This window comes from Rhipicephalus sanguineus, chromosome 11, assembly GCF_013339695.2.
Source record: "Rhipicephalus sanguineus isolate Rsan-2018 chromosome 11, BIME_Rsan_1.4, whole genome shotgun sequence".
NCBI classification, from domain to species: Eukaryota; Metazoa; Arthropoda; class Arachnida; order Ixodida; family Ixodidae; genus Rhipicephalus; species Rhipicephalus sanguineus.
The window spans coordinates 89,610,259-89,636,615 of NC_051186.1; the positions used below are offsets into that span (position 1 = coordinate 89,610,259).

At 49.0% G+C, this 26,357-nt stretch overlaps 1 protein-coding gene across 1 annotated transcript; it reads left to right on the forward strand.

Moving 5' to 3' along the window:
• Nucleotides 1-26,357, forward strand: LOC119373783 (uncharacterized). The gene is made up of 5 exons (XM_037643839.2): nucleotides 1-136; nucleotides 13,434-13,573; nucleotides 13,634-13,695; nucleotides 16,112-16,204; nucleotides 26,100-26,357. Exons 1-5 carry the CDS (start codon nucleotides 38-40, stop codon nucleotides 26,291-26,293), a joined length of 588 nt encoding a protein of 195 aa, XP_037499767.1. The 5' UTR covers nucleotides 1-37; the 3' UTR covers nucleotides 26,294-26,357.

Sequence of the window (26,357 nt, forward strand, 5' to 3'; positions counted from 1 at the left end):
ATTTCGTGTGTTTAAAGGCTGCTTCAAGAGTAGAATAATGAGAACGCAGAGCGTCCTCTTTGTACTTCTGTTTACCATATGCTATATGTTGGGAACTAGCCAGTCAGTCTTTTTCGGGGACTTCAATCTTCAAGGGGTGAGATGTAAATTTTGTTGCCTATACCTCGTTTCGCTTGATCATCAAGCGTTGTGATTACGTTGGCGGAAATTATACCGCCTTATCTGTTCAGTTAACGGAACCTAAACCTGTGTGCCAGCAATAGTACAATCGTACAGGCGCCGATTAACGCCGTCCTTTTTATCACACAGTTTGAAACATGATAAATGATTGCAGTTGCACTTCAGGCTCGTCGGTCCTTTCAGTTCAGACGGCGCCCAATGTTATGACTTGCGTATCGACAGTTTCGCATCTGCATGTAGAGGTGTGCTAGTGATAGCCGCCCTAACTTTGGTGCTTGAAATTCTGCCAGGCAGTGTCATAGGGGCATTAGAGGATGCGCGGCACGCATTCGCAATGAGTCTGCTCGTTTCGTTATTTTTTTCGCTGAAATAGTGAGTGATGTCCTGGCGTATACAAGGTTTAGAAGAGACGGAATAGTTTTCTGAAAGGCTCTCCCGTAAGGGATATACAGAGGGAAAATTAAGAGCCTAGGAAGAGTCAGCTTGCAAAAACATTTTATGCCCTACTTAGTTGTTACGGCGTTGTGCTTGGTAAATTGCTGTCAATAATTTCGAGCAGAGAACTATTTGTTACAATATTCTCAGTAATCGTGTGTACATGTTTTGTGCAGTTAACTCGCCGTCAACACGTAGAGCGTAGTTCACAGAATAAATTCTTAAAAAGAGAAGAAACTATTAGCATACCATGTACTCGAATATAGCGCGCTTTTCGTCTGCGAACAACCTTTTCGGTCATAATCATCATGGTTTTCGTCCCCGTCTTTCTTCTGAAACCATACTCGCCCTCTTTCTAATGCTAATGCTGTTGAATCTATCCAGAATCACACAAAAGGTTCATTACCTGAATTACTCGACTAAGATAGGTATTACTACAGTAAAAACTTAGGTTCTTGTTCCGCATCTTGCCCCTAGCCATAAAATTTCACGTTTGTGTATTTATTAGGAGTTCTTCTATTCCTCGCCATAAGAAAATACATTGATCAGTCCAGTCCATTCGATATCGCTTCATTGTCGTTCGAAAGCCATATATCCGGTAATCACTCGTACAAAAACCTCCTAGCAGTTCTTTCTTTCTACAAATGCCACAAGTCTGGAAAGACCTCGTACATATCGCGGTGGTAACGAATTTCGCTGAATTTAAAGCGGTCGTAATGAGGCATCATATAGTTATTAGAGGAACTCAGAACGGCAGATTTTTTTCCTCTACTCCCGCCCCTCCACATCTCACGTATTACCCTGTGGTACGCCTGACATGCAAACAAAAAAATGAAGTGATGTCTTTTCTTCATATAATGATATGTACCTGGATGCAGCAGCTCTTTACTGCAAACGATATGCTCATACTTGTAAGCTCTACGGGTAGCTAGTCGCAAATTGTTTCCATAAGTGTGAGCGTTCTTGTAAGGCCGTCATTAAGGAAATATTAAGTTTTCTTAGTTCCAAATACAAATCAGTCAACGTTACGTCGCATTTCTCTGGAAGATATATGCAGTATTTATTATATTGCTGCGGACAGCCATCAAAAGACTATTAGGCTGAAGACGACGACGACGATTTGGAGATTGGTTTAAATTTAACTGCAGAAAATGTTCTAAATTTCGGTGCCTCTGTTTTGGGACATTGTCATAGAGAAATTTTTGATGCTGTGTGTAATTTCATCTTAGCAACTAAACGTATTCCAACATAAGGTCTAAGAAATACTGGAAAAATTCTCGCGACATAATTATGAAATGTCATTAAAAGTAAGTCATAGACCCAAATTTGGTCGAGTCAGGTAAACACAGCTGTCTGGTCGGCTCAAAATTGTAATTATTATAATTATCCTTCATAGGCTATATTACCTTTTTGTAATTAGATTGCTCTGTATCTTCGCGTTTTTTTGTACTCTAGTAATAGGGAGGTTAAAAAAATTACTGTAATTATCATCCATGGCTACAATAATTTTTCTTGGCCAATCCCCCAGAGTGGGTATGTGCCAGAATTAGTAGGCTCCAACCAACCAACCAACCGACTGTTTTGTGCCGCTGCCTTGTCCAAGTACTCTCTTGTAAAAACAATTGTTTACAGCCTCTAGTCTTCGTCTCTTCACGTAACATTTTGGTGGACGTGCTGAGTACTTCCCTTCGTCACGAAGCTTCGCAGTGGACGCCACCTTGAGCCTTCGAACATGGCTCTGGAAAATGCGCCGACCACGCCGGCTCCAACACCTGCCGCCAACGCGACGTACATCAACGTCACCGCTCCTCGTGACCCTGGTGTTTTCTCTGGAGCCAATGGGCAAGACGTCGACAAGTGGCTCAGCCTTTACGAACGCGTCAGCACAGGTAACCGGTGGGACCCTACTCTCATGCTTGCCAATGTGCTATTCTACCTCGACGGCACCCCGCGAGTGTGGTAATAGACGCATGGTACTGAGCTGACAAGTTGGGATCTATTCAAAGAGAAGATACGAGAGTTGTTCGGCAACCCTGACGGTCGCCAGCTCGCTGCGAAGAAGGCGCTGTCGACCCCTACGCGCAGACGTCAACAGAGCCGTACGTCATGTACATCCAAGACGTCTTGGCTCTATGCCGTGCAGTTGACCCGCACATGACGGAACAGGACAAGATTGCTCACATTCTCAAGGGTATCGCTGATGATGCGTTCAACCTGCTCGTATTCAATAACGTGTGCACTGTTGATGCGGTCATCAAAGAATGCCGGCGCCTGGAACTCGCTAAAAGCAAGCTCATTCTTCCGCAGTTTGCTCGCTTGCCTAACACCGCGCCGACGTCGTCCTGCGCCGATGTTCCCCGTTCTACAAGCAACGACGCCAACGTTACCCGAATTGTGCGACGAGAAATTGAAGCTGCTTATCCGGCTACCTGCGAGCCCAGCACTTGCTCTCCTCCTGCAGCTCTGGTTTCGATGATTCAGGCAGTTTTCCGTCAGGAGATTGCAAGCATGGGACTCCACTCTGTCTGCTCGGTAAATCACGTGGACTCTCGGCCGTATCCTCCGACTGCACCCCCTTCACCAACCCAGTTCCAACCATGTTTCCGCAACGCTGAATGGCGCTCTGCTGACGACAGGCCCATCTGTTTCATCTGCCACCGGATGGGACACATCTCTCGGCATTGTCGCAATCGCTGGAACTCTCCTGCACAGCACACGTACACTGCTACAACCGCGCCTATGGCTCTTACCGTCCCTCTACAGCACGTAGAGATCACACTGCCACTGAATCTATTGCTCATAGCCGCCCGTACTCACGCTCACCTCCGCCCCTACGCCGGTAGTCCCGCTCACCCCAGCCCCGTCGCTCCAATTCGCCAAGCTTCAACGCTCGCTCTCAACCGGAAAACTAGATGATGCAGCGCCCGGACGTGCCGCTGCATTGCTCCCTACGCTGCCAAATCCTCTACTGACCCTTTCGCCCAATATGAACCTCATTGAAGTACACATCGATGGTGTTCCTGTTCGTGCTCTAGCCGACACGGGAGCCCATTTATCTGTGATGAGTGCTAATCTTCGGACTCGCCTGAAGAAAGTTCTAACACCAGCCGCGAAGCCAGTTGTCCGTGTCGCCGACGGCGGAACAGCTTGTGCAATTGGCATGTGTACAGCTCGAGTCGACATCGCCGATCGCTCTACCATCGTTGTTTTCACCGTACTCGCCCACTGCCCCCACGACGTCATTCTAGGCTTGGACTTCCTTTCTGCTCATTCGCCGCTCATAGACTGCTCTACCAGTACTCTCCGCCTTGACCTTCCTTTTCGAGATCACCCTGTGCAACCTCCCATTCGCCTAACCGCCGCAGACTTCGCTCGCTTACCACCCACAGCTCTGACCTACGTTGACTTGGTACCATCCTCACAAGTGCCCGACGGGGAGTACATTGCGACTCCTGTCAAGAATGTTCTTCTCTACCAAGGTATTACAGTGCCTCGTTGTGTATTATCTATTACATCCAATCGCACATGTTTGCCGGTGATCAACTTTGGCTTGCCCCGCCACGGTGGTCTAGTGGTTATGGCGCTCGACTGCTGACCCGAAGGTCGCGGGATCGAATCCCGGCCGCGGCGGCTGCATTTTCGATGGAGGCGAAAATGTTTGAGGCCCGTGTACTTAGATTTAGGTGCACGTTAAAGAACCCCAGGTGGTCGAAATTTCCGGAGCCCTCCACTACGGCGTCTCTCATAATCATATCGTGGTTTTGGGACGTTAAACCCCAGATATTATTATTATCAACTTTGGCTTGACAATGCAAGTGCTGCCACGAGGGATATCCTTGGCACATATCAGCGCCTTCGGCGATCCCTCCATAGCATCATACGTTGGAGGATGGTACTACCGAGCACACCGACAACTCACAGTCCGCCGCATCTGTTCTCGACGACCTGAAGAAAATGATTGCGCCAGATCTACCCCCAAAGAGTGCTGACGACCTCTACTGGGTTCTCTTTTCGTATCGCGATATTTTTGATCTTCACGACCGTCCTTTGGCACCAACTACGACCGTGAAACATCGCATAAATACTGGCGATGCCGCTCCTGTTCATAGGCGTCCGTATAGAGTGTCACACGCAGAGCGTCAAGTGATTCAAGCAGAAGTCAAAAACATGCTCACCAAGAACATCATCGAGCCATCATGCAGCCCATGGGCGTCATCCGTTGTCTTAGTGAAAAAGAAAGACGGCTCGTGGCGATTCTGCGTGGACTACCGGCATCTCAACAAAGTAACAAAAAAGGACGTTTACCCCTTACCTCGTATTGACGACGCCCTTGACTGCCTACATGGTGCTCGCTACTTTTCGTCTATTGACCTACGCTCTGGCTATTGGCAGATCGCTGTGGATGATATGGACCACGAGAAAACCACTTTTATCACACCTGATGGTCTTGTAGCGAGAGAGGTAGACGTGACGGCGGCCAACGTGGCCGTGTCGTTGTCTCGCTACTTTATTAGAAGGCCCTGGTAGAAGCAGAGCGGCAGCGGCTGCCGGCGTGCAGTCCCCAGGAGCGTGAGCACGTTCTACTACTCGCGCCTCGAGCTCTCCGAGCATTAGCTGCGCGAGAGGCGCGGCGCGTAAGTGGTAAAATGGTGATGATGATCGTGAGCGGTGATGAAGATGCCGCTACAGATTACTCCCCCCCCCGCAGAAATAAAGCCGAAATGAAAAACTATGGGGGCGTATATACAAGGCTGGTGACGCGAGACAGAATGTCCGTGGGCAGTCCAGGTCGTCAACGGTGAAGGACTATCGGGAACCCTTGTGTCTCTGGCGGGCGGTTCTGGGAGAAGCGCAGCGGCCGGAGAACTGGGCGAAAGTACGCTGGGGTCGTGCCCAGGCGGGTCCCACGACGACTTGATGGTGCCTTTCGGTAGCGAACCGGGTGGCGCGAGTCAGCGCGGCTGGCAGAGGTGCCTGCAGATGGAGTTGAGGGCGGGTGCACAGGGGCCGGTGCGGGCGATGTGCGCGAAACAATGCGAAATGGCACAGTGAAGCCTTGACGAACAACCATCGACGAGTAGCTGCTGCGATGGGTTTTTCCTATGCGGGCACAGCGCTGGCGCGGATGTCGGTACGTGGACATTGTGACCTGAGCGATGTCCAACTGGTCGACTTGGCCGCTTACGTGGGTAGTGGGGGGGTAGTGATGAAGACGTCGGTGGCGGCGCAATGCCGACCTCACGTTTGCATTGCGGCGGACGTGCTGGCACGAGTATACAAGTCGACGGACGCGGGAACGTCGTGGTTGCAGAACCATGCCACGCGCAATGCGAGTAGTGATTAGGTGTACGGCACGGGGTAGGTAAGCGCGTCGGGCAGCGGTAGAAGACGCTTTCGCCGTGTCGAATGTCATGCCTGCATTCAAGGTACACCGCTGCTGGTTCGCGACCCCCGTTAAGAACTCCGGAGGAGGGATGTCATGGAACACCGCAGGCGGAGGCTCTGCTAGAGGTTCCGACAGCGCGCGTGTGCCCGCGCCTGTGCCCGGCACACGTGGGCTGGTGCGTAGGTCGGCGTGTTGGATGTCTGCCTTTGCGGCAGGCGTGGCATGTGCGGGCTGCTCTGCCATCGGCGAACCAGGCAATTCGTCCTCAGGCGCTTCCGTCATAGTAGCAGCGTCCTGCAGGTCCGACCGGAGTTGATAAGGGGCACGCACTTCTGCTGCGGTAGACGTCGATGGCGACGCTGATCGCTGCTGGCAAGAGGCGCAGAGCTTGGAAGTCGGTGCAAGATCGTGCTCGGGTACCGTCGACGGCGAAACCACCGCGAGCGAGGGGCGAACAGCGGGCCAGACGTTGTCCGTGTCAGCTTCCAGGTCGTGCGGCAAGGTAGCCAGTGTGGAAGCTGAGGTCAGGGACGTATCGAGAGCCGGCGAGGACAGGGACGACGGGCGGATGGCTGGCATGCCTGATGGACCGTCGGCCGAGGGCGTCGAAGAAACGCGGCTTGTGGCGGTCTGGTCGGTGGCAGCAGCAACGTCGTCGGGCGCGGAAATCTCGGGCGTGGGATCCTGAACATCGTCGGGCGGGTCGTCCGGCGCGGGAACCACTGCGCTGGTGGCCGGACGAGAGGTGGATAGAGACGTAGCCGGGGAAGGTAGGTCGCGGTCATGCGAGGGCTGCGGGCCGGATGGTACCGCTCGCGTTGGCGGAGGGGAAACCCGGAACTCACGGGTCCCTGGTAGCGGGCGGTACGTCTCGCCATAGCGAGCCAGCACCGCAGCGCAGAGGTCGTCGTATGGCTGCGGGCTGGATGACGACGCGGCGGACAGATGACGCAGCTCAGCTTGGAGGGCGTCAAGCAGGATATCGTGCATCAGTGGCTGTGCGGTGACGCCGTTCACCGCGAGGCAGGCGTCGAGCTGCCAGAACCACGCTCGTGGGTAGGCCGGGTGAAACGGCTGAACTGGAGGGCAGAGTCGCGGTAGCATGGCACGGGGCCGCTCGGCGAAGGGCGTGTTCTCCGGGTCACCAATTGTAGCGAGAGAGGTAGACGTGACGGCGGCCAACGTGGCCGTGTCGTTGTCTCGCTACTTTATTAGAAGGCCCTGGTAGAAGTACAGCGGCAGCGGCTGCCGGCGTGCAGTCCCCAGGAGCGTGAGCACGTTGTACTACTCGCGCCTCGAGCTCTCCGAGCATTAGCTGCGCGAGAGGCGCGGCGCGTAAGTGGTAAAATGGTGATGATGATCGTGAGCGGTGATGAAGATGCCGCTACAGTCTTTATCAATTCAAGGTGATGCCATTCGGACTATGTAACGCCCCGGCCACATTTGAATCCATGATGGACTCCCTCCTTCAAGGATTCAAGTGGTCCACATGTCTGTGCTACTTGGACGACGTTATAATGTTCTCCCCCACTTTCGCGAGTCATCTAGAACGCCTATCTGCAATCCTTCAAGTTTTTCGCCGAGCCGGTTTGGAACTTAACGCATCGAAGTGCCACTTTGGTCGTCGCCAGATTACAGTGCTTGGCCACCTCGTGGATGCCAATGGAGTACAGCCGGACCCAGCCAAAATCCGCGCTGTTACGAATTTCCCGATTCCCAAGTGTGCTAAAGATGTACGCAGCTTCATTGGTTTATGCTCGTACTTCCGCCGCTTTGTAAAAATTTCGCGGACATAGCACGACCACTTACTGACCTTTTGAAAAAAGAGGTGCCATTTATAAGGGGCGACGCCGAAGCTTCCGTGTTCGCTCATTTGATCCGGCTGCTTACAACGCCGCCCGTTCTGGTCCACTTTGATCCTTCTGCGCCGACTGAAGTTCGTACCGACGCCAGTGGGCACGGCATAGGCGCAGTACTAGCCCAACGACAACACAGTACTGATCGCGTCATCGCCTACGCCAGCAGGCTCCTCACAGCTTCGGAGCGCAACTACTCTATCACGGAGCGCGAGTGTCCGGCCCTAGTTTGGGCGGTTGCGAAATTCCGCCCATACTTATACGGCCGACCCTTTTCAGTCGTAACGGACCACCACGCGCTCTGCTGGTTGTCTTCACTGAAGGACCCTACCGAACGACTTGGTCGCTGGGCGTTACGCCTTCAAGAATATTTTTGTACTGTCATCTACAAGTCTGGTCGCCTGCACATGGACGCCGATTGCTTGTCCCGTTATCCGGTAGACGAGGCCGAAGACACCGACCACGACGCACCCAATGGCATCTTTTCTCTATCTCCTTTCGAGAACATCGCAGACGAGCAGCAACGCGACCTTTCGCTGCGAGAACTCATCCACCATCTGCAGACATCGCCCAATGACGCTTCAGTGCGCGACTTCGTCCTCCAGAATGGTGTCCTATACCGTCGTAACTTCCATCCAGACGGGCCGGAACTTCTTCTAGTCATACCGAGACAATTACGTCGAACTGTTCTTTTTGAACTTCATGACGCTCCAACTGCAGGACACCTAGGTGTATCGCGCACGTACGACCGCATCCGCCGTCGCTTCTATTGGCACGGTCTCCTCCGTTCTGTTCGACGCTACGTTTCTGCCTGTGATTCCTGTCAACGTCGCAAAACGCCCCAGATATACCATGCTGGTCATCTCCAACCAATCGACGTTCCCGTGGAGCCATTCTTTTGTGTTGGACTTGATCTTCTCGGCCACTTTCCTACGTCATCTACCGGGAACAAATGGGTAGCCGTGGCGACTGATTACGCTACCCGATATGCCATAACACGAGCTCTCGCCACCAGCTGCGCCACCGACGTCGCGGACTTTCTCTTACATGACATCATCTTGCTCCATGGCGCTCCACGACAGCTACTCACTGACCGTGGCCGTAACTTTCTCTCTAAAGTTATCGCCGACGTTCTGCGTTCCTCCGCCACTCAGCACAAATTGACAACCTCATACCATCCGCAAACGAACGGTCTCACCGAGCGGTTCAACAGAACCCTCACGGATATGCTGTCGATGTACGTGTCGAATGACCACCATGACTGGGACATTGCTCTCCCTTACGTCACGTTCGCATACAATTCTTCTCGACACGCCACTGCCGGATTTTCGCCGTTTTATCTACTGTACGGTCGTGAACCCACCCCGCCATTTGATACTGTTATTTCTTTGGCTGCCACCCCAGCTACCGAGTACGCACGTGATGCCATAGCACTTGCCAATCATGCGCGCCAACTTGCCCGTACTCGGCTGACTGCCTCGCAAGACACACATCGACATTACTACGATGCCCGCCACCGCGACGCACGGTTGTCGCCTGGCGCGCGCTCGTGCTGCTCTGGTCTCCTTCCCGTCATGTTTGACTTTCGGAGAAGCTCCTGTCTAGATACACAGGACCCTACCGCGTCATCCGCCAAGTAACACCCGTAACCTACGAGATTACTCTGGTCAGTCCTCCTTCACCTTCTGCCGCGGTGTCAAGTGACATCGTGCACGTCAGTCGACTTAAGGCCTACTCCAGTGTATCTGACCCTTAACTTTAAAAGCTCCGGGACGGCGCTTTTACCGCCGGGGGTCATGCTACGGACAGACATCAAAAGACGATTAGGCTGAAGACGACGACGACGACTTGGAGACTGTTGTGTGCCGCTGCCTTGCCCGAGTACTCTCCTGTAAATACACTTGTTTGCAGACTCTAGTCTTCGTCTCTTCACGTAACAATATTATCAAAATACGTCAGAAAACATTTCCTGCTTTTTCTGTGCAGTTTTTTTCCGCATCATTTGCGCCACTCTAAAAAGCAAAATATAACTTCATAAGTTACATGCATATAGCATTCAGCTAAACTTTTACGATAAATCACTAAACACTATTACCCACCATGCGAAGGTAACAAGAACATTACGGCAGATCCCACGCATCGTGGGAGTCTAGTTTCTCTTAAGCGGTGAGCGAGTAGCCTACGCCGCATTTTCTTGTTTTGAGTCAAGCGTTAGGAGGCGAATCTGCCTCTTCGTGTTTTTTAAAGAATTACGCGCATGTTGTGGGCACAGATGGCACATCGACTTCACTCACGCATGAAGAATAGCTTGTTGTCCGACGTAGCTGGAGCGCTCAGGTTGAAGCACAGGTGTCAATTTTATCGAAACGAAAGGCACGGTACAATGCAATGATGAGCATATTAAAAGTTGTGGTCGCCAGAACATTCCTCTGATATCGAGCACCCCTTGTCAATACATAGCTTGCTGAGTCATAGGAGTACATATATTATGTTTATTAGATTGTTACAATAGCGAATAGACAACACTGTAATCACAAATGACGTTGGGCCGACATCACACCTCTACAGGGTCTTGTTTTGAAAGCAGTTTCAATCAATGGCTTTGTCATAGAATATACCCGACTGTCACACGGAATTCGTGGGTGCGATTCGAGCTCGAACCGAGATTTTTCTTCGACAGGGGCTCCTTAAGGTTCTCGCGCAAACGCAGTGGCGTAGCCAGGGGGGGTGGGGGCACACTGGGCCCGTGCCTCCCCTTGCCCGCGAAAAAATTTTCCCCTGGGATACAGGGCACAAAAGGACACTGGACCTCACTTATCTGCCCAGAACCAATGTCGGATCAAGGAGGTGCCCATACTCAAAGGGCACCTCATCGAGCCGTCCAAGAGTCCGTGGGAGTCACCCGTGGTGTTAGTGAAGAAGAAGGACGGGACACTGCGCTTCTGCGTTGATTATCGGCGCCTGAACAAAATCACGAGGAAGGACGTGTACCCCCTCCCACGGATAGACGACACCCCGGATCGACTTCACAACGCGACGTACTTTTCGTCGATGGACCTCAAGACCAGCTATTGGCAGATCGAAGTATACGAAAGAGACCGAGAAAAGACCACTTTTATAACAGCCGACGGCCTCTTTGAGTTCAAGGTCATGCCTTTCGGTCTTTGCTCGGCACCTGCGACGTTCCCGCGCGTCATGGACACCGTGCTGGCCGGATTGAAGTGGCAGACGTGTCTTGTGTATTTGGACGACGTGTTTTCCTGGACCTCCGACGAGCACCTCCGGCGGCTTGAGGCAGTACTTCAAGCAGTTAAGACCTCTGGACGGACCCTGAAGCTTGAAAAGTGCCGATTCGCGTACGACGAGCTCTTGTTTCTGGGTCATGTGATCAGCAATCTGGAGTGCACCCAGACCCGCTGAAAACAGCTGCCATCGCCGACTTCGCGCCACCCACCGACAAGAAGGCCGTGCGCCGATTTCTCGGCTTAGGCGCCTGTTACAGACGCTTGGTCAAAAGCTTTTCACGCATCGCCGAACCCCTGACGCTTTTCACGAAGACTAACGTGGAATTCAGGTGAGAAACGGTGCAAGTGCAAGCATTTCAAGAAATTAAACGACGCCTGTGGACACCACCCGTACTTGCGCATTTCAATGATTGCGCCAATACGAAAGTACTGTCGGCCGCAAAAGTTTGCGGGATCTGCAGCGCGTGGCCGAGCGACGGAAAACTGCATTGCTGCGTCACCTACCGTGATGCGGCGGGTGTTGAGGCTATCGGCCGCAGCCTCCGCGATTACATCCGGCAACGGCACGTTGTCTAAACGCGCCGTCGCTAATCGCCGAGGCCGATCGCCTCAACACCCGCCGCATTACGGTAGGTGACGCAGCAATGCAGTTTCCTGTCGCTCCGCCACGCGCTGCAGATCCCGCAAACTTTTGCGGCCGACAGTACACACCGACGCAGGCAGCGTAGGACTCGGTGCCGCCCTTGTGCAAAAGACTGACGGGCTTGAAAGGGTTATCAGTTACGCAAGCCGGTCACTATCCAAGGCACAAGCCAACTATTCCACAACAGAAAAGTAATGCCTACTTACGATATGTTCAGCAAACTAATGCCTAGCCATCATCTGGGCTACGTCAACGTTTCGCCCCAACCTCTATGGCAGGCCCTTCAGTGTTGTCAGTGACCAAGACGCCTTATGTTGGCTAGCTAACTTGAAGGACCCTTCAAGTCGCCCGCAGCACACCGACAGCCGTCGCTACAATCTTCGACGACGCTTCGTGGAGTACCAGCCCGGCGACCGTGTCTGGGTGTGGACGCCAATACGAGAACGCGGACTTGGCGAGAAGCTGCTGCGACGATAGTTTGGACCGTACTGGGTACTTCGACGCCTCGGCTAACTCGACTACGCGGTTGTCCCCGACGGCATCACGAACTCTCAGAGGCGCCGAGCTCGACCTGAGTTCGTGCATGTGGTGCGCCTTAAACCGTACTATGCCCGTTAACGCACCTGATGACTTTGCTTGCTTGCTTTATTAGTTTTCTTTAGTATTGCATGTATTCATGTTCTGTTTTTAAGTATCGGGACGATGCTTTTTCAGAGGGGGGGCATTGCCGCGTGTCTTATTTTTCATGAGTTGAAGCTTCACGCACAAAGACTGTGGGCAACGCGCAGCGCAGGCCGCGCCGCGATGTGTAAGAAGCTTCGCAGTTGCTTTAGAACGTCCCGTTTAGATTGCGCGCCGCACGCGAATGTTCCAGCTTTGTCGAGAGATAACGCCGCCACCAGCGATATCGCTGGAAAGTTCGATAGCACCTGTATAAAAGCCGACGCGCTTGACCGCTTGTCAGTTGATCGACGGTCGACGCTCTGGCCGCAGCTATCAGTGCATACCATGTGTGTTGCTGTGAGTTAATTTTCTGTTTCCTGGCCAGAAGTTCGGTCAAATAAACAGTTTCATCTTTAAAACACTGACTGCTGTCTTCGTCGACGTCACGACCACGTGACATGTTTAATGCTATATTACCAGGCAGCCGCAGCACGGCTTTTCAACAGAGGCTGCTGCTGCGGTTGTTCTCTCAAAGAAAAGCACTTGCCTAGAGGCCTTTGGAAACAAAAGACTTGAGGAGGCACAAGTGCTATTCACTCCGAGCGTCATCGATGTAAATAATTTGAGTCTATATATAAACATATACCTTTTCGCACATATCATGTCACTTCAGTGATTTTAATATATATATATATAAATATATATATATATATATATTATATATATAACTATATATAAATAAATATATATATATATATATAACTATATATAAATAAATAAATAAATATATATATATATATATATATATATATATATATATATATATATATATATATATATATATATATATATATATATATATATATATATATATATATATATATATATATATATATATATATGTTTTACGCGCCTTTAGCGCGTGGAATTTTAAGGCCCTTTTACAGCCACTTACCATAATCATTGTTCACCTCTTTGTCCCACGACCTGGCACTTTCTGGCCACTAATTTTCTTTTTCTTACAGTTCCTAAAGACTCGAGAACCGATATGGACGTTCAACACCACCAGCGTCAGCAAACGGCTTTGTGTAGTAACAATACCGGAAAAGGAAAGCGAGGAAAGGATCGCATACAAATTTATGTACTACGATCAGTCCGCACATAAGTACTGTCAAATTGCACAATAACTGGAACAGCACTGCTAACATTATCTTTTGATTTGCAGAGTTTCCTTGGAAATGGAGGGTAAATTTCGAAAGAGTTCTGGCATGTACGCCGGTCCAAGAGGTATTGGTACAACTTGAAATATCTTCTTCATATAGCAGCAAATGCAGTCTTGTATTATATTGCACTCAGTTCTGAAAAACGCGTTTGTTCCAGAAAAAGTCGTGCCTTCTTGTTGTGCATATTTAGCAGAACCGTCTTAAGGCTCCTACCAAAATTACTATATTCCTTGTGTTTCCTTTCTCACGATAATCACAAAATTATTTAATGTTGTGGAGTATCAGGTATAAGTTGAATGCATTTTGCGCAATTTAGTGCTCATACATTCTGAAGACATTTTATTTCCACTGTTTTGACAATAATATAGTGCTTTATGATATCAGAAGTCACGAGGTAAAACAATTGTGTCCGTCAAGAGCATCTGGTATGCGAGCGCGCGTAGGCAAATATGTCGGTCAGATTGTATTGGGGTTTCTGACATTTTCCCTGGCAGGTGGCGAGCACCCAGGAGCACACACGGCGCTAAGGTTGCAGGCTACGCCATATGGCAGAACACACGAGCAGCCATTTTATGGCGATAGCAATTTTATAGACACTCTCAGTGGGTGTTTGCAGTCACTCTCGCTGTATGTTTAATGTGGCGCCCAAATCGATTACTTCGCCCCGCGCATCGACTGTACTACGCGGGAGTAAAAAACTCGCAGGGTCCATTGTGCATTGGCTTAGGACGAGTCGAAGACGACAGCCACGTTCTTTTTTCTTCGCAGTCGATTTATTGAACACCCCCAACCGCCCCCCCCCCCCACAACCTCCGAACGCTTTCTGCACCTAAAGCAGAAAGTTTCGCCCCACCTGGCTTGACGTCATGAGATCATGAGATAATCTCATGACGTCGAGAGATGTCACGAGTTCTAGTAATACGCGACCTTATGATGACGTGATATTGTGACGCCATCGCGTCATGATGATTTTTCGCATCACCTTTGTTGACGCCGCCGACAGTCCACTTTCTCGTTTCGTGGGGCATCTAAGGCTTTCGCCTTAAAATCACGAAAAAGCTGGGACACACCCGGCTGAAGCACAAATCAGACGAGCCGGCCAGCTCCGTCGCGCGGAGGGTGCATGCAATAATATCAGCCAGGGTGCAAGGCCTACAGTCCATAGCTCATCAAGCAGGGAGAAAACGTCCCGGCCGTCTTTCTCCAGGCGAAAGAGCGTCGGTAGGGGCAGGGGGCTGCGTCGCTCGAGAAGGAACTTGTACTTTGCTAATAGCGCCGCAGTCGCGAGCGCTGGGGCGCGCACGTTGTCTGGACAGGCATCAGGAGACAACTCGTAAACTTGACGCGCTCTCAACGCTTAGCGTTGAGAGCACACAAAGTATATGAGCCGTTCTCTCAACGCCTCGCGTTCAGAAGACTGACAGCACGAAAATCGTTTCAGTCGCGGGAGCGGCCGTGTTCCCTTAGAACCGCGCTTTGTTGAGTGACGTGAGGTTGGACTAAAAATGTTAGCTGATAGCCTTACGTCATATATTATTTCAATTCATTGCTATCCCCCTCATTCGTTAGCCCTCCCGGTAAACCACATTTTTTGTTATCAAGTCCGACGTTCACAACTAGACGGGGACGGAGCCGTCGCTGCTTTGAATATGGCTAATATTATTCGCTTCCTGCCACATGAGCACAGGAAAATATATAACAGAACTCGACAACATTGGGAAAGCGGCAACTACACCATGTGCATGCATAATTATTGTCCAATAGTACGAAATGCGCCAAGAAAATTTGGGTTATGTTCCATCGCACTTGCGCGCAGGAGTGCCTTTCATTCACTATCACTATCGCTAATGATTACTACCAGTAATGCTGCTAGTGGCAGAAGTGATCATGATACTACTAGTAATACCTAGTGATCGCTATAAAAAATATCACTGGTGATGATGTTATACCTCCGAACGATTGTCATTTACCTTTATGCAAGCAGGTGCCTGAGCACTCTTGATGAGAATAGCCTTCCAATTTCTAATAAGTATGCGTAGTCGCATTTTGCTTACCAGCAGTTCTTCCATGCACTCGACAAAGCTATGTTTCAAATATGGTAGAATGTGTCCTATATTAATTGCGTCGTGTTTGTTTCAGCCACGAATACATATTCCTTGCCAGGTCAACATTTTCCATTTTCTACCAATATCGCACGATAGAGTAACCAATGTGATTTGACAGGTCCTTTGTTGCGCGAACTATAGCCGGATACAACTCGAGAAGTCTGCGGCATTTTCTCCTCGAAGGCGCATGCACCTAAGTCTGCACGGCGCGCGCTTCAGAGTGACGTCATGAGCCGGATAGCAGTGACTCGGCCTCCGGAGAACATTGCCGAAAGCAAGAGCCTCTCCGGTATTCTAAAATTGCATCCGACTATGTTCGATATCGACAGTTTTTAAAATACAATTATTAAGGTAAATTGTTCGCTCTCATTTCAGGTAAACCGAAGGTATATGTGTACAAAGTTGCTTATTATGACAAACTCTTTCAATGTGCTGTCATCAAGATATCCCCAGTTTCTACCACCTACGGTGAGTGTTCAAGAATTGATTTGTTTTGTAAGAACTGTATCAGTGAACTTAGCAGGAACACTGCCTGAAAAAGATCTCGCAGAGTGAATTATGCAATAACCGAATTATGCAATCGCCCTCAAAGCCGAATGGCATCCGGTGTCGCCATTCTACTCTGCAATTCGTATCAGCATCCAAGTGAACTAATTAACTATCACTAATGAACCTAATACTCACTCGGTTTCTTTATCTCCACATAACTTTCAATTTCATCTCTCACTAAATATTGCACTACTCAATCATTTTGCTTTGGTTATCAACATATATATGCGCAGTCTTGCTTTCGCTCGCTTTTATATAGCTTCCGCTCCACAAGACGTCAGTAATCGCAGTAATGAGAACCCTGCTTTCTTTATACTATGCTAGAGGCCGCCACTCAGCGGTATGTTTCCGTGAGGCCTGCTCCGCAGGCGCATCATGTTCATTACCGTCTCGAATATACGCTTTCGCAAAGAAGAAGCGAGAACAGTGCGGAGTCGCATTTTAGAGCTCAGCTCTTACCACGGCCTTCCACTACCCGCCTCGGCGCCGACGGCAACTGAGGCGGACCCCCCCCCCCCTTCGGGGGTTGTCTGAGCGGGGTTCTCCAAAACCAAATAAAGTTCATTTGACCTTCAGCTTACGCGCCCGTTCCTGCGTTGAGCGGCGTCACCGTCGGCGTCTGGGGCGTAACCGAGGGACCGCTTACGTGCCGCAGGAATTAGGCGAGGCGACTACAGTGTACAGCAGGTGCGAGTGTCAAGAGAAAACGAATACGTGAAAATGAGAGGGAGAAATACAGAGAGAAAGAAAGAAATAGAAAATAGAGATAAACTAACAATGACAGAGTAAGAAAGCAATAGAAAGAAATAGAAAGATACAATACACAGAAATAAAGAGAATAAATACAAATATATAGCAATAAAACCGTAGAAAGAGATAGAAAAAAAAACACACAGGAAAATAGATAAAGACGACAGAGAGCAAAACAGAGAAAGAGCAAAAAAAGAGCAAGAGAAAAATAGGCACAAAGGAAGGGAATAAAGACATAAAAATATCGAGACAGAAAAATACACAGAAAGAGAAAGTAAACTATAGAAAGAAATATATAGGAAGAAATATACACGAAAAAGAGATAGAAAAACAAAGAGCAGGACCGAAACAGAAATAAAAAAGAGAAATAAACAAAAACAAAGAAAGAGAAAAATTAGCAGAGAGAGAGAAAAAAAATAAAGGGAAGAAACGGGGACGAAAAAATTGGCCGCGTATCTGCGTGCTTCGCTGCAAATGTCGTCTAAAGACGATAGAAGATGCGCTGCGTGAGATATGAACGCCATCTGGCAATATGTCGGGAAACGTGAATGCTGCGTTGCGGGCTGGTAGTCCCGGCGCAGCAGCAGGCAAGACCGGCAGTGACCAACGCGACCGGCGGGGACGCCAGCCAGCCCGAACACGCGCTTTGGCGCGAAGCGCCGAAGGAGAAGAAACGTCCGCACTCAACGAGTACTCTCCACACCTTCTTTTATATTCACGTCGCCTGCGTAAAGCAGGAATGCCAGAGCGGCGCCCCATGGCACTCGTACAGTGCAATACCCAACTGAAACCGAAACACAACAATGAGCTCGCGCAGAGGGCACGGAGGAATCCAAGTTTCGGCGCAGTCGCATTTTCAGCGCAGCTTAAGAAACTAGGGTCTCTAGACTTACGTATCTACGTATTTTCCATTAAAGGAACACACCACCTAATACTTACCTAGTGATGTTGCGCATCAGATATGCGTAATGTTTGCTTTTTGATCAACCATGTACACAAGTATGAACCTAGTGAGCCGTTCACGATGGCTGGCCCTTGTGCAAGTGGTTCAAGTTTGGCCGAGTGGCTGAATCGAGGGACGTGCCGACAAACAGAAAGACAGACAGACCAAAATTTCTGCGTTTAAGTTCCCCAAGAAAGACTATCGTCTTTAAAAGAGCGAACGCGGAGTATGTCGGTATTACGAGCCACTGGCCTCTAACCTCGCTTTCTTCCTCCGTCACGCGCGCTGCCCCTCGATCGGAGCTCGTGCGCATGCAGAGCTGGCACGTGCACAGCGGCTGGCTTCACTTATAGTAATAGGGCTCCCAGCGTTTCGCTTGGTTCGCGACATCTGCAATGCACAGAATGTTGTGCCATGGCTGCTATGTAGCGGCCGTGGTTGCGTGTAGCATTCGAACGCTGGCAGTATAGTGTACTAGAACAATTTCCTAGTGACGCGTCCATGAAGGAGCGCGCGTGTCCGTTTATGTAGACGGCACCAGGTGCCGCCGCTGCGCCTTTTTCTACTAGACCCGGTGCGTTTGACGTTGTCTGAGTTTGTAGGCGTTCCTTATGCAACGGATTCTTTTATTACAGCACAAAAAAACTGTATTTACTGTAGTATAGTGTAAAGAAAGTTTCTGAAAACCACGTCAACACACTAGTATCGACAACGTCGTCTGCTAGCGAAAAGGCTACAGACCGGTGGATTCATTGCAGTTCAAGACATCGCCTCAGCAGTATGTATTCGAAACATTTATCATACATTGCACAAACCCAGCATGTATGGACCTGTTTTAGGGGCGAAGCTCCTTAAGGTGGCACCCGTTCGTCCCTCGTAGTCGTAGTCGTAGTCCGTAACCAGTCTTACGCTTTGACCTCCAAGGTGGTGCCGGTGGGAGATTTTTCCTGTGCGTTGTTGAACAATAAAAAATTCGCAGCGGTAGCTAAAAGCCGACTTCTTCTGTCTCTCATTCCCATTAGCAGCCATTCTTTACCTCCAAGGTAGTGCCTGGTGAGATTTCTCCTGTGCGTGATTAAACAATAAAAATTTTGTTCAAAACGCCGTTGATTGATGAAATAAACCAACGAAAGACGCCAGATGTTTTGTAAAAGCAAAACGAAAGAACGCCAGATGTTTCTAAAGCAAAACGAAAAGACGCCAGCTGCTTAACGAAAGGCGCCAGATGTTTTCTAAAGCAATGGTTTTCTAAACAATGAAAATTCACAGCGTACATGTAAAATTAAAGTGAGCTGCAAGTCGTCATAACTCATCGAACCTTCTGTATAAACGCGCCCGATCTCACGTCGGTTGGGCAGAATTCACGGAAGATTCACGGTTTACCGATGAACCTCCGCAGCTTCGCCCACTCATCATCATTCACTCCGTGGATATGCTGTGATTTTTTTTTCTTCTATGGCGCAATATCTGTCACATTTAAATCGCGTGCTGGACACAAACTACATAAAAGTGCACAGCAACGTCTGCGCTGCGTTCCTATGCCAGAAGGCGTGCAAATAAATAAAGGCCTCGACAGACGCACATTGATTGTGATAAAATTTTTGTACTTTGTTATCGGTTACAGAACCGCATCTAAACAAAATTTTTCCGGCGTTTCCTTACACCATTTCACGGCGTACAACGAGACTCTCTTTTTCTTTTTAGCATCGTACATAGGAGCGTCCGAGAAAAAAAAATCACAGCATATCCACGGAGTGAATGATGATGAGTGGGCGAAGCTGCGGAGGTTCATCGGTAAACCGTGAATCTTCCGTGAATTCTGCCCAACCGACGTGAGATCGGGCGCGTTTATACAGAAGGTTCGATGAGTTATGACGACTTGCAGCTCACTTTAATTTTACATGTACGCTGTGAATTTTCATTGTTTAGAAAACCATTGCTTTAGAAAACATCTGGCGCCTTTCGTTAAGCAGCTGGCGTCTTTTCGTTTTGCTTTAGAAACATCTGGCGTTCTTTCGTTTTGCTTTTACAAAACATCTGGCGTCTTTCGTTGGTTTATTTCATCAATCAACGGCGTTTTGAACAAAATTTTTATTGTTTAATCACGCACAGGAGAAATCTCACCAGGCACTACCTTGGAGGTAAACAATGGCTGCTAATGGGAATGAGAGACAGAAGAAGTCGGCTTTTAGCTAACACTTACACTTCTACTTCTACTAACGTTTCCTACTGAACATGCCAATGGCTACTAATGGGGTATGAGAGACAGAAGAATTCGGCTTTTAGTTAACGCGCACGCTGCGAATTTTTTATTGTTACACAATGCACAGGAAAAATCTCCCACCTGCACCACCTTGGAGGTCAAAGCGTAAGACTTGTTACGGACTACGCCTACTACTACTGCTACTACTACGACGACTGCGAGGGACGAACGGGTGCCACCTTAAGGAGCTTCGCCCCTAAAAGAAAACGAAAACAAGTCCTCCACCGTTTTTTTCACAAGTGCTATACTCACGGACCACTTTTCTTGGCAATGAAGGGAAAGCTACGGGGGTGGAGCGTCTGCACATGTACTGCTACGCGAAGTAGTCCGGTTTGGCGCACGTCTCGTAACGCCGTGGAAATTGATGGGTGCACGCAATCAGCGTTGCATTTCGACGCAAACACTGCTTAGCGTCTAAGGTACGGGTAAAAGGCGCGACTTTTTCATGCATGCAAAAACGCAAAGTGACAGCGTATAATGTAAAATAAATACGAATATCTCGCTTGTGTGCGCTGCGCTCCGTCTCAAAGAGCTACATGTAGAGAATGAAGGAGTATTTTATTTATCTCACGCAGGAAATACGGGCGCAGTTGTGGGACTACATTCCTTAGCGGTAGGATACGTGCATTGTGGCTCTGTAGTCTTCGCTTCATTGCCAAGAAAAGTTGTCCGCGAGTATACCACGTTTAAAGTATAGCGTCGCACTACAGACGAACGAAGTAAAGCGCGTCCGAACCGGCCCAAACCAGCCCGAACCGGCTCGGCGGCACTAGAAAAAGGCGCAGCAACGCCACCAGTGGCGTCTACTGGCGTTTGCTTCAACCGGCCTATTGTCCCTCCCTCGTGGACGCGCCACTAGGAGAATATTCTAGTACACTATAGCTGGCAGTATATGTGGTAATGCGTAACGTATGTTATATCGCTACAACCGCGGATAGCCAAACCTTCAAACACTGCTGGCGTCGCCCCAAAACGAAGCTGCGCTCAGAATTCGCATTAGGGAGTATCATAATCATCGGTGAATATTTTTAAATGCGAATGCATTTCTTAGTCGGGCTATGTGAAACATCCGGCGTTGTCCACGCGCCTCTCCGCTCTCACTCCCTCTCCCATAGCAACAGCTGCGGGCGCGCGCGCTCCTTCTCTCGCCGTTCGCTCTCTCGCTTCGCTCGCCGTACTCTCTGCGCCACCGCCCCAATGCAGTGCGTTTGAAACGCGTTTGTAGCGTTTGTGCTGCCTTGGCACTGCCTGAAAACAGCGCGCTCTAAACGCGTTTGTGCTGCATTGAAGTCGGTGGCAACATCCCTGAGGTGATTGCGAATGCACCTAGGAAGCATTCGTTGAAAGAGGCGCCCAAAAGGGAGACACTTGAGCGCGTCGATGTGTCCAGCTTTACGCCATTAAAATTACTACGCCCTGTACTCTCGGCGCAAGAAATGCATTCGCATTTCCTCACCATTTCCTTCGCGGAGGTGGGGGTATTTTTTAGAATTTTTCGATTGCGCGAACGCCGCAAGGACGACGTGAAGGCGCAGCTCGAGTGCCTCGATCGATGAAGCGAACGGATGGTAATTGGCATTGTGGCCGCTTAGCATGAGGACTGCTTTTCATTTAACCACACGGATGCCGTGCAGACGGAGTGACCGCGTTGCCCACGCGTGTCAAGCCACGATGTGCACGCTTGGTTTCTAGTGACTCATGTGCATATTGTACTGCACACCACATTTTCGCCACTTGACCCTTCTCATAATGCACATAAGGATTTCCCGTTAATATCATTTACGGTACTTCGCCCACGAAAGCCAAGCTTTGATTATGAGGCATGAGGATTGTGCCCGATTCGGCTGGTTCGTGCACCGAATATAAAGAATAAAACAGCGCTTAAGACGGGACGAGATGAAGACACACACACGGCTCTGTGCATTTGTCTGAATATGCATTTTTGGTTATGTCTCCTAGATCTGCGCAGATACCTGCTTCCTCTGTACTGCAGTTGGTTTGCAAGAAACATTGGTTGTTAGTGCAGTGCCTGTGTCTTCATCCCGCCCCGTCTTACGTGCTGTTTCATTATTCTTCTGCGAGGCATGAGGGCGCCTCCCTTATGTGGTAATGCAGCTTCCTGAATTTACAGCACGTAGAGTTTTCAGCGAGTACCTAACTGTAAGTGAAAGATTATTAGGAGGGAATGCGCGCAAAAACACTTCGACAAAAGGAGAATGGAACAACACAAGGGCATACTAGTAACTGAGATTTTTTTTGAAAACACGAGAAACATATAGGGCAGAAAAAAACACGTGTGCGTGTATAAACAAAAGGACCAAAGGGATAATGAAATACCAACTCGCCCAACAGTCTATTCTTCTAAATGTAAGCGAAAGGGTGTACATCCATTTCTACTGTACGAAAACGTGGCATCCGTGGCCCATAAACGGACCCGCGCCATGTTGCGTAGTAGCGTGCCACATTACCATCTTAGCTACTTCAGTTTCCCAAAGGTGCGTATTGATAATACTTTGTTACATTAATGCTAATGCAATGCACTTGCAAAATCATTATATAGCACATGGGAGGCGTCAGATCTAGAGGCCTTTTACAACTATACCAAAGCGTGGTCGTTAAAACGTAAGATACATATAAGGAGTGCCACTTTGTTTAGATTTTGGTTTGTACCTTCACAGCTAACACAAGGGGATGTGGAGTGAAATTGTTTCTCGTTAACGACCAAGTGCTTAGGCGATGTGCATCTCTCGACGCTGGTGTCGAGATCACCGTATTTACTGACCGCCAGCTTCCAAAACAAAATACCCACGTTATCTTTCCTAAGTCATTCGCCAATGTTACACCTTGTGCGCACATATTGTAGCCAACAATGTATATTGTTTAGTCTCGTTCAGAAGGAAGTGTTTTTGCACGGGGCCGCCTTGCGCGCAGTAACAAATTACAACGTCATGAACCTTTCTGTTTTGTTATTTTAATGATCGCCTGCGAACGCTTTGCCAAAACTGTTAGTCGCACTCGGGTTTTTCTTCAGACATCTGACTAAATTGAGGGACCACATTCCTTTACCTGCCCGAAAGTGACGGTGCAACACGTACGCGTGAGCTTCAGCGAAGGAGCATACAGGGACCATTTAACAGGCAGTGGCGCTTACAATTTGCAGACGAGACCTTCTGCTGAGGTTAGGCTACTACAGCATGACGATTCTGTGAATACAAGTGCGTCTTCTCACCTCATAGACATTAGTCCTGAGCAAGTGTGGATGCCTCCGTACGAGAACGCTTCCGAAAATCCGTGAATTCATGATTATGGAACGCGTGGAGTAATACGAGCTTTTAAGATTATGAAACATTGGTAGGCGTATATGCATCCAGGTCTAGTGCCATTAATGAAATAAATTGCTTTTCTGGATCGCTGATTAAGCTGTTAATTTCATTATCCATGCCGCACCAATAGCTACACTTGTGTAATGCAATATGTTTCTTGTGCCCTCCCCAATCCCACCCGCCTGAAGAAAAAAAGAATTATGTTTAATGACCAGGCTTTCTTTTCCTGAGGCTTCTGGACTACGTAATATTGCGTTTTCGTCGCAGTATGCGCTTCGCGACTATCGGTTTCCGGCGCCTCACAGCTCTCGCGGCTATTTACACTTCCGTTTCCATTTCGCAGGGAATGGCTCTCTGTATTCACATATCTACATATCTACGTAACTACATATTTACATGTCTACATAGCTACATATCTCTTCTGCACGCTTTTTGTGCTTCTTCCCGTGTTCGGTTGATTCTTGGTGATCTTTTTTCACAACCTCATCTCGCTTTTCTTGAGTGTTCAGTGGCATCTTGAACGTGCACATTTCCTTCAGACATAAGCTTCTCGCACTATCAAAGTCGCCCCCTCAATCCACGTTTGTGCTAACAGGAACGTTTGTGCTACCAAGAATCGCAACCCACAGGCTATACAATAGGACTGTGCTTCCAACCCATCTTATTGCGAGAGCAATTATATGGACACTACAGGCGGTTTTTATCCGTAGGCGTCGGTACCGCGGTGAGGTCTCATATAAAGTCCAAGGGAAATAGCATCGCACCGCGCGTTGAGTGTTCTACGGGCGAACGAAAGCATGCGAAGACCGCGGTGTCTCGTGGCTCGAGCGGATACGAAACGCGCCGGACGCATTTCGCCCCTGCCTTCCGATGCGTGAAAGGCCTGTGGGCAATTCAGGAGGGCGGAGTACGTGGCTTCTGTGGGAACTGCATACTCTGAGCGCTCGGACACGTTTGCGTGCACCCTATTTGAAAGCGATTAGCAGGCGGCGCATGCCTTTGTACACACTGTTTTCTCCCCGCTCAATTAGCGCTGAAGTCACAGACAACAGGAAGGTCGATTCGCTCGCTGAATTGACCGAGTTTACTGACCCCAGCATTTTGTTGTGTTACCCTAAGTCTATTACTAAAGAAGTTAGCTGTTAGCCTTATATCCTAAAACATTCAAGTTCGTGTCATTCGCATTCATTTCTCCGCGGTTGCGACGAAGCTACGACTACTTTTTTAAAGCCAAGCTGCTTAGCAAATTGTTCCTTGTGAGTCGATCACAGAAAACTATCATCTTAAAGGGTATGTGCCAGAGAATTTGGCCAGACCCCACTACTCACCGCAACTGCGTGGCCTGTAACAACCCTCAGAACGAGCACAGAGAGAGAGAGAGAGAGAGTGAGAGAGAGAGAGAAAGAAAGAGAGAAAAAAACAGACACACGAAAACATATAAGAAAATTCTTGACGAAAAAAATTCTTCACGAGGTGGGATTCGAACCCGCGTACCGTCGATGCAAAGGCGAGCGCCCTAACCACTCAAGCTAGCCGAGTATAGCGTAGCCTTGTATAGTGTAGCAAGGGGGTGGGAAAGGGAAGTGTGCTTGAGGCCGACGGACAGCAGGAGGGGAGAAAGTAGAGCGTAGCACAGAGAGTCTGACAAATTGAGAAATAGAAAGACATGCAGCAAAAAAGAAAGAGACAGAGAGAACATCTACGAAACAGAGCGAAAAAAATAGAAAGAAAGAGGAAGCACGCATCACGCCTACTAGCGAGCAGATACCGCACCACCTGACCAAGTCGCGCATGCGCGATAGCTGAGCCACGCCACCGACGGAGACATCGCGTACAACCTCCGATCTATAGTGCATAGCCTGCGTGCGTACTCCCGAGTAGGAAGAGGTGCGTCTCGAATGTTGACGTGTCGGCCGACGGGGAGTACAAGCGGCTACGGGCCCATGCTTCGCTGTGCTTAGCTTTGTGTGACTTGGTGCAAGCTACCCACAATCATTTAACTCCCACGCTGCGGAAAAAAAGACAGGACCATCTGGCAATGAATATACCGGAAGCTAGAGATTGTGCCCAGCGTTAATTAGTTCAAGAGCGGGCTAAAATACAATATTTTGTTACAAAATGTTCTGCTGTGAACCAGACAACGGCAAAAAAAAATGAAGGCTACAACGCTTTCGCAACTCTTGTCAAGAATACAGAATAATATTTCACGCACACTCAGAAGACACATGTGTACTCAAAACATGTTGAATGAAACCTGTTTACATTTTGATGCAGTGCGGCTCCTGCGCAGATAACTCTCAGGTGAAGGCTTCGTTCCAGCTGAAACCCGTATCAAAACTCCTCAGCCTTACCTGAGATAGGGACAGGAGCGCCGGTTCTAGTATCGGAGTCAGCGGCCCACGAATATAATCACAATTTTTTGCTGATCATTTTACGCTTAGTAATATGACATTTAATATGAATAACCTTGTAGACATTTCCTGTCGAAGTATGTTTCTGTATTCGCCATTGACAATATTTTACTTTTTTTCACAGGCAAGCCCTGGTATGAATTGCAGGTTTGGGACATGTATCTTGAGCGCCGCGAACCATCGATGAGTTGTCGAGAACATTTCCACAAGGTCGCACGTCATGGCCACGCTATCTACAATCCTACATGTCATAACATTCTTCCGAAAATGTCTCCACCAGCACAGAAAGCCCTAAAGAGGCGCAATTCATTGCACTAGCTTTCGAGGTTGCTAGATGGCAAATACTTTGTACAAGACATAAAGCACATAAACATCTTGTTTA

Coding starts and splice junctions, on each gene's coding strand:
- LOC119373783 (XM_037643839.2), top strand. CDS start 38: ATGAGAACGCAGAGCGTCCTCTTTGTACTTCTGTTTACCATATGCTAT. Junction 137..13,433: donor GGGACTTCAATCTTCAAGGG/GTGAGATGTAAA, acceptor TTTTTCTTACAG/TTCCTAAAGACTCGAGAACC. Junction 13,574..13,633: donor TACGATCAGTCCGCACATAA/GTACTGTCAAAT, acceptor TTTGATTTGCAG/AGTTTCCTTGGAAATGGAGG.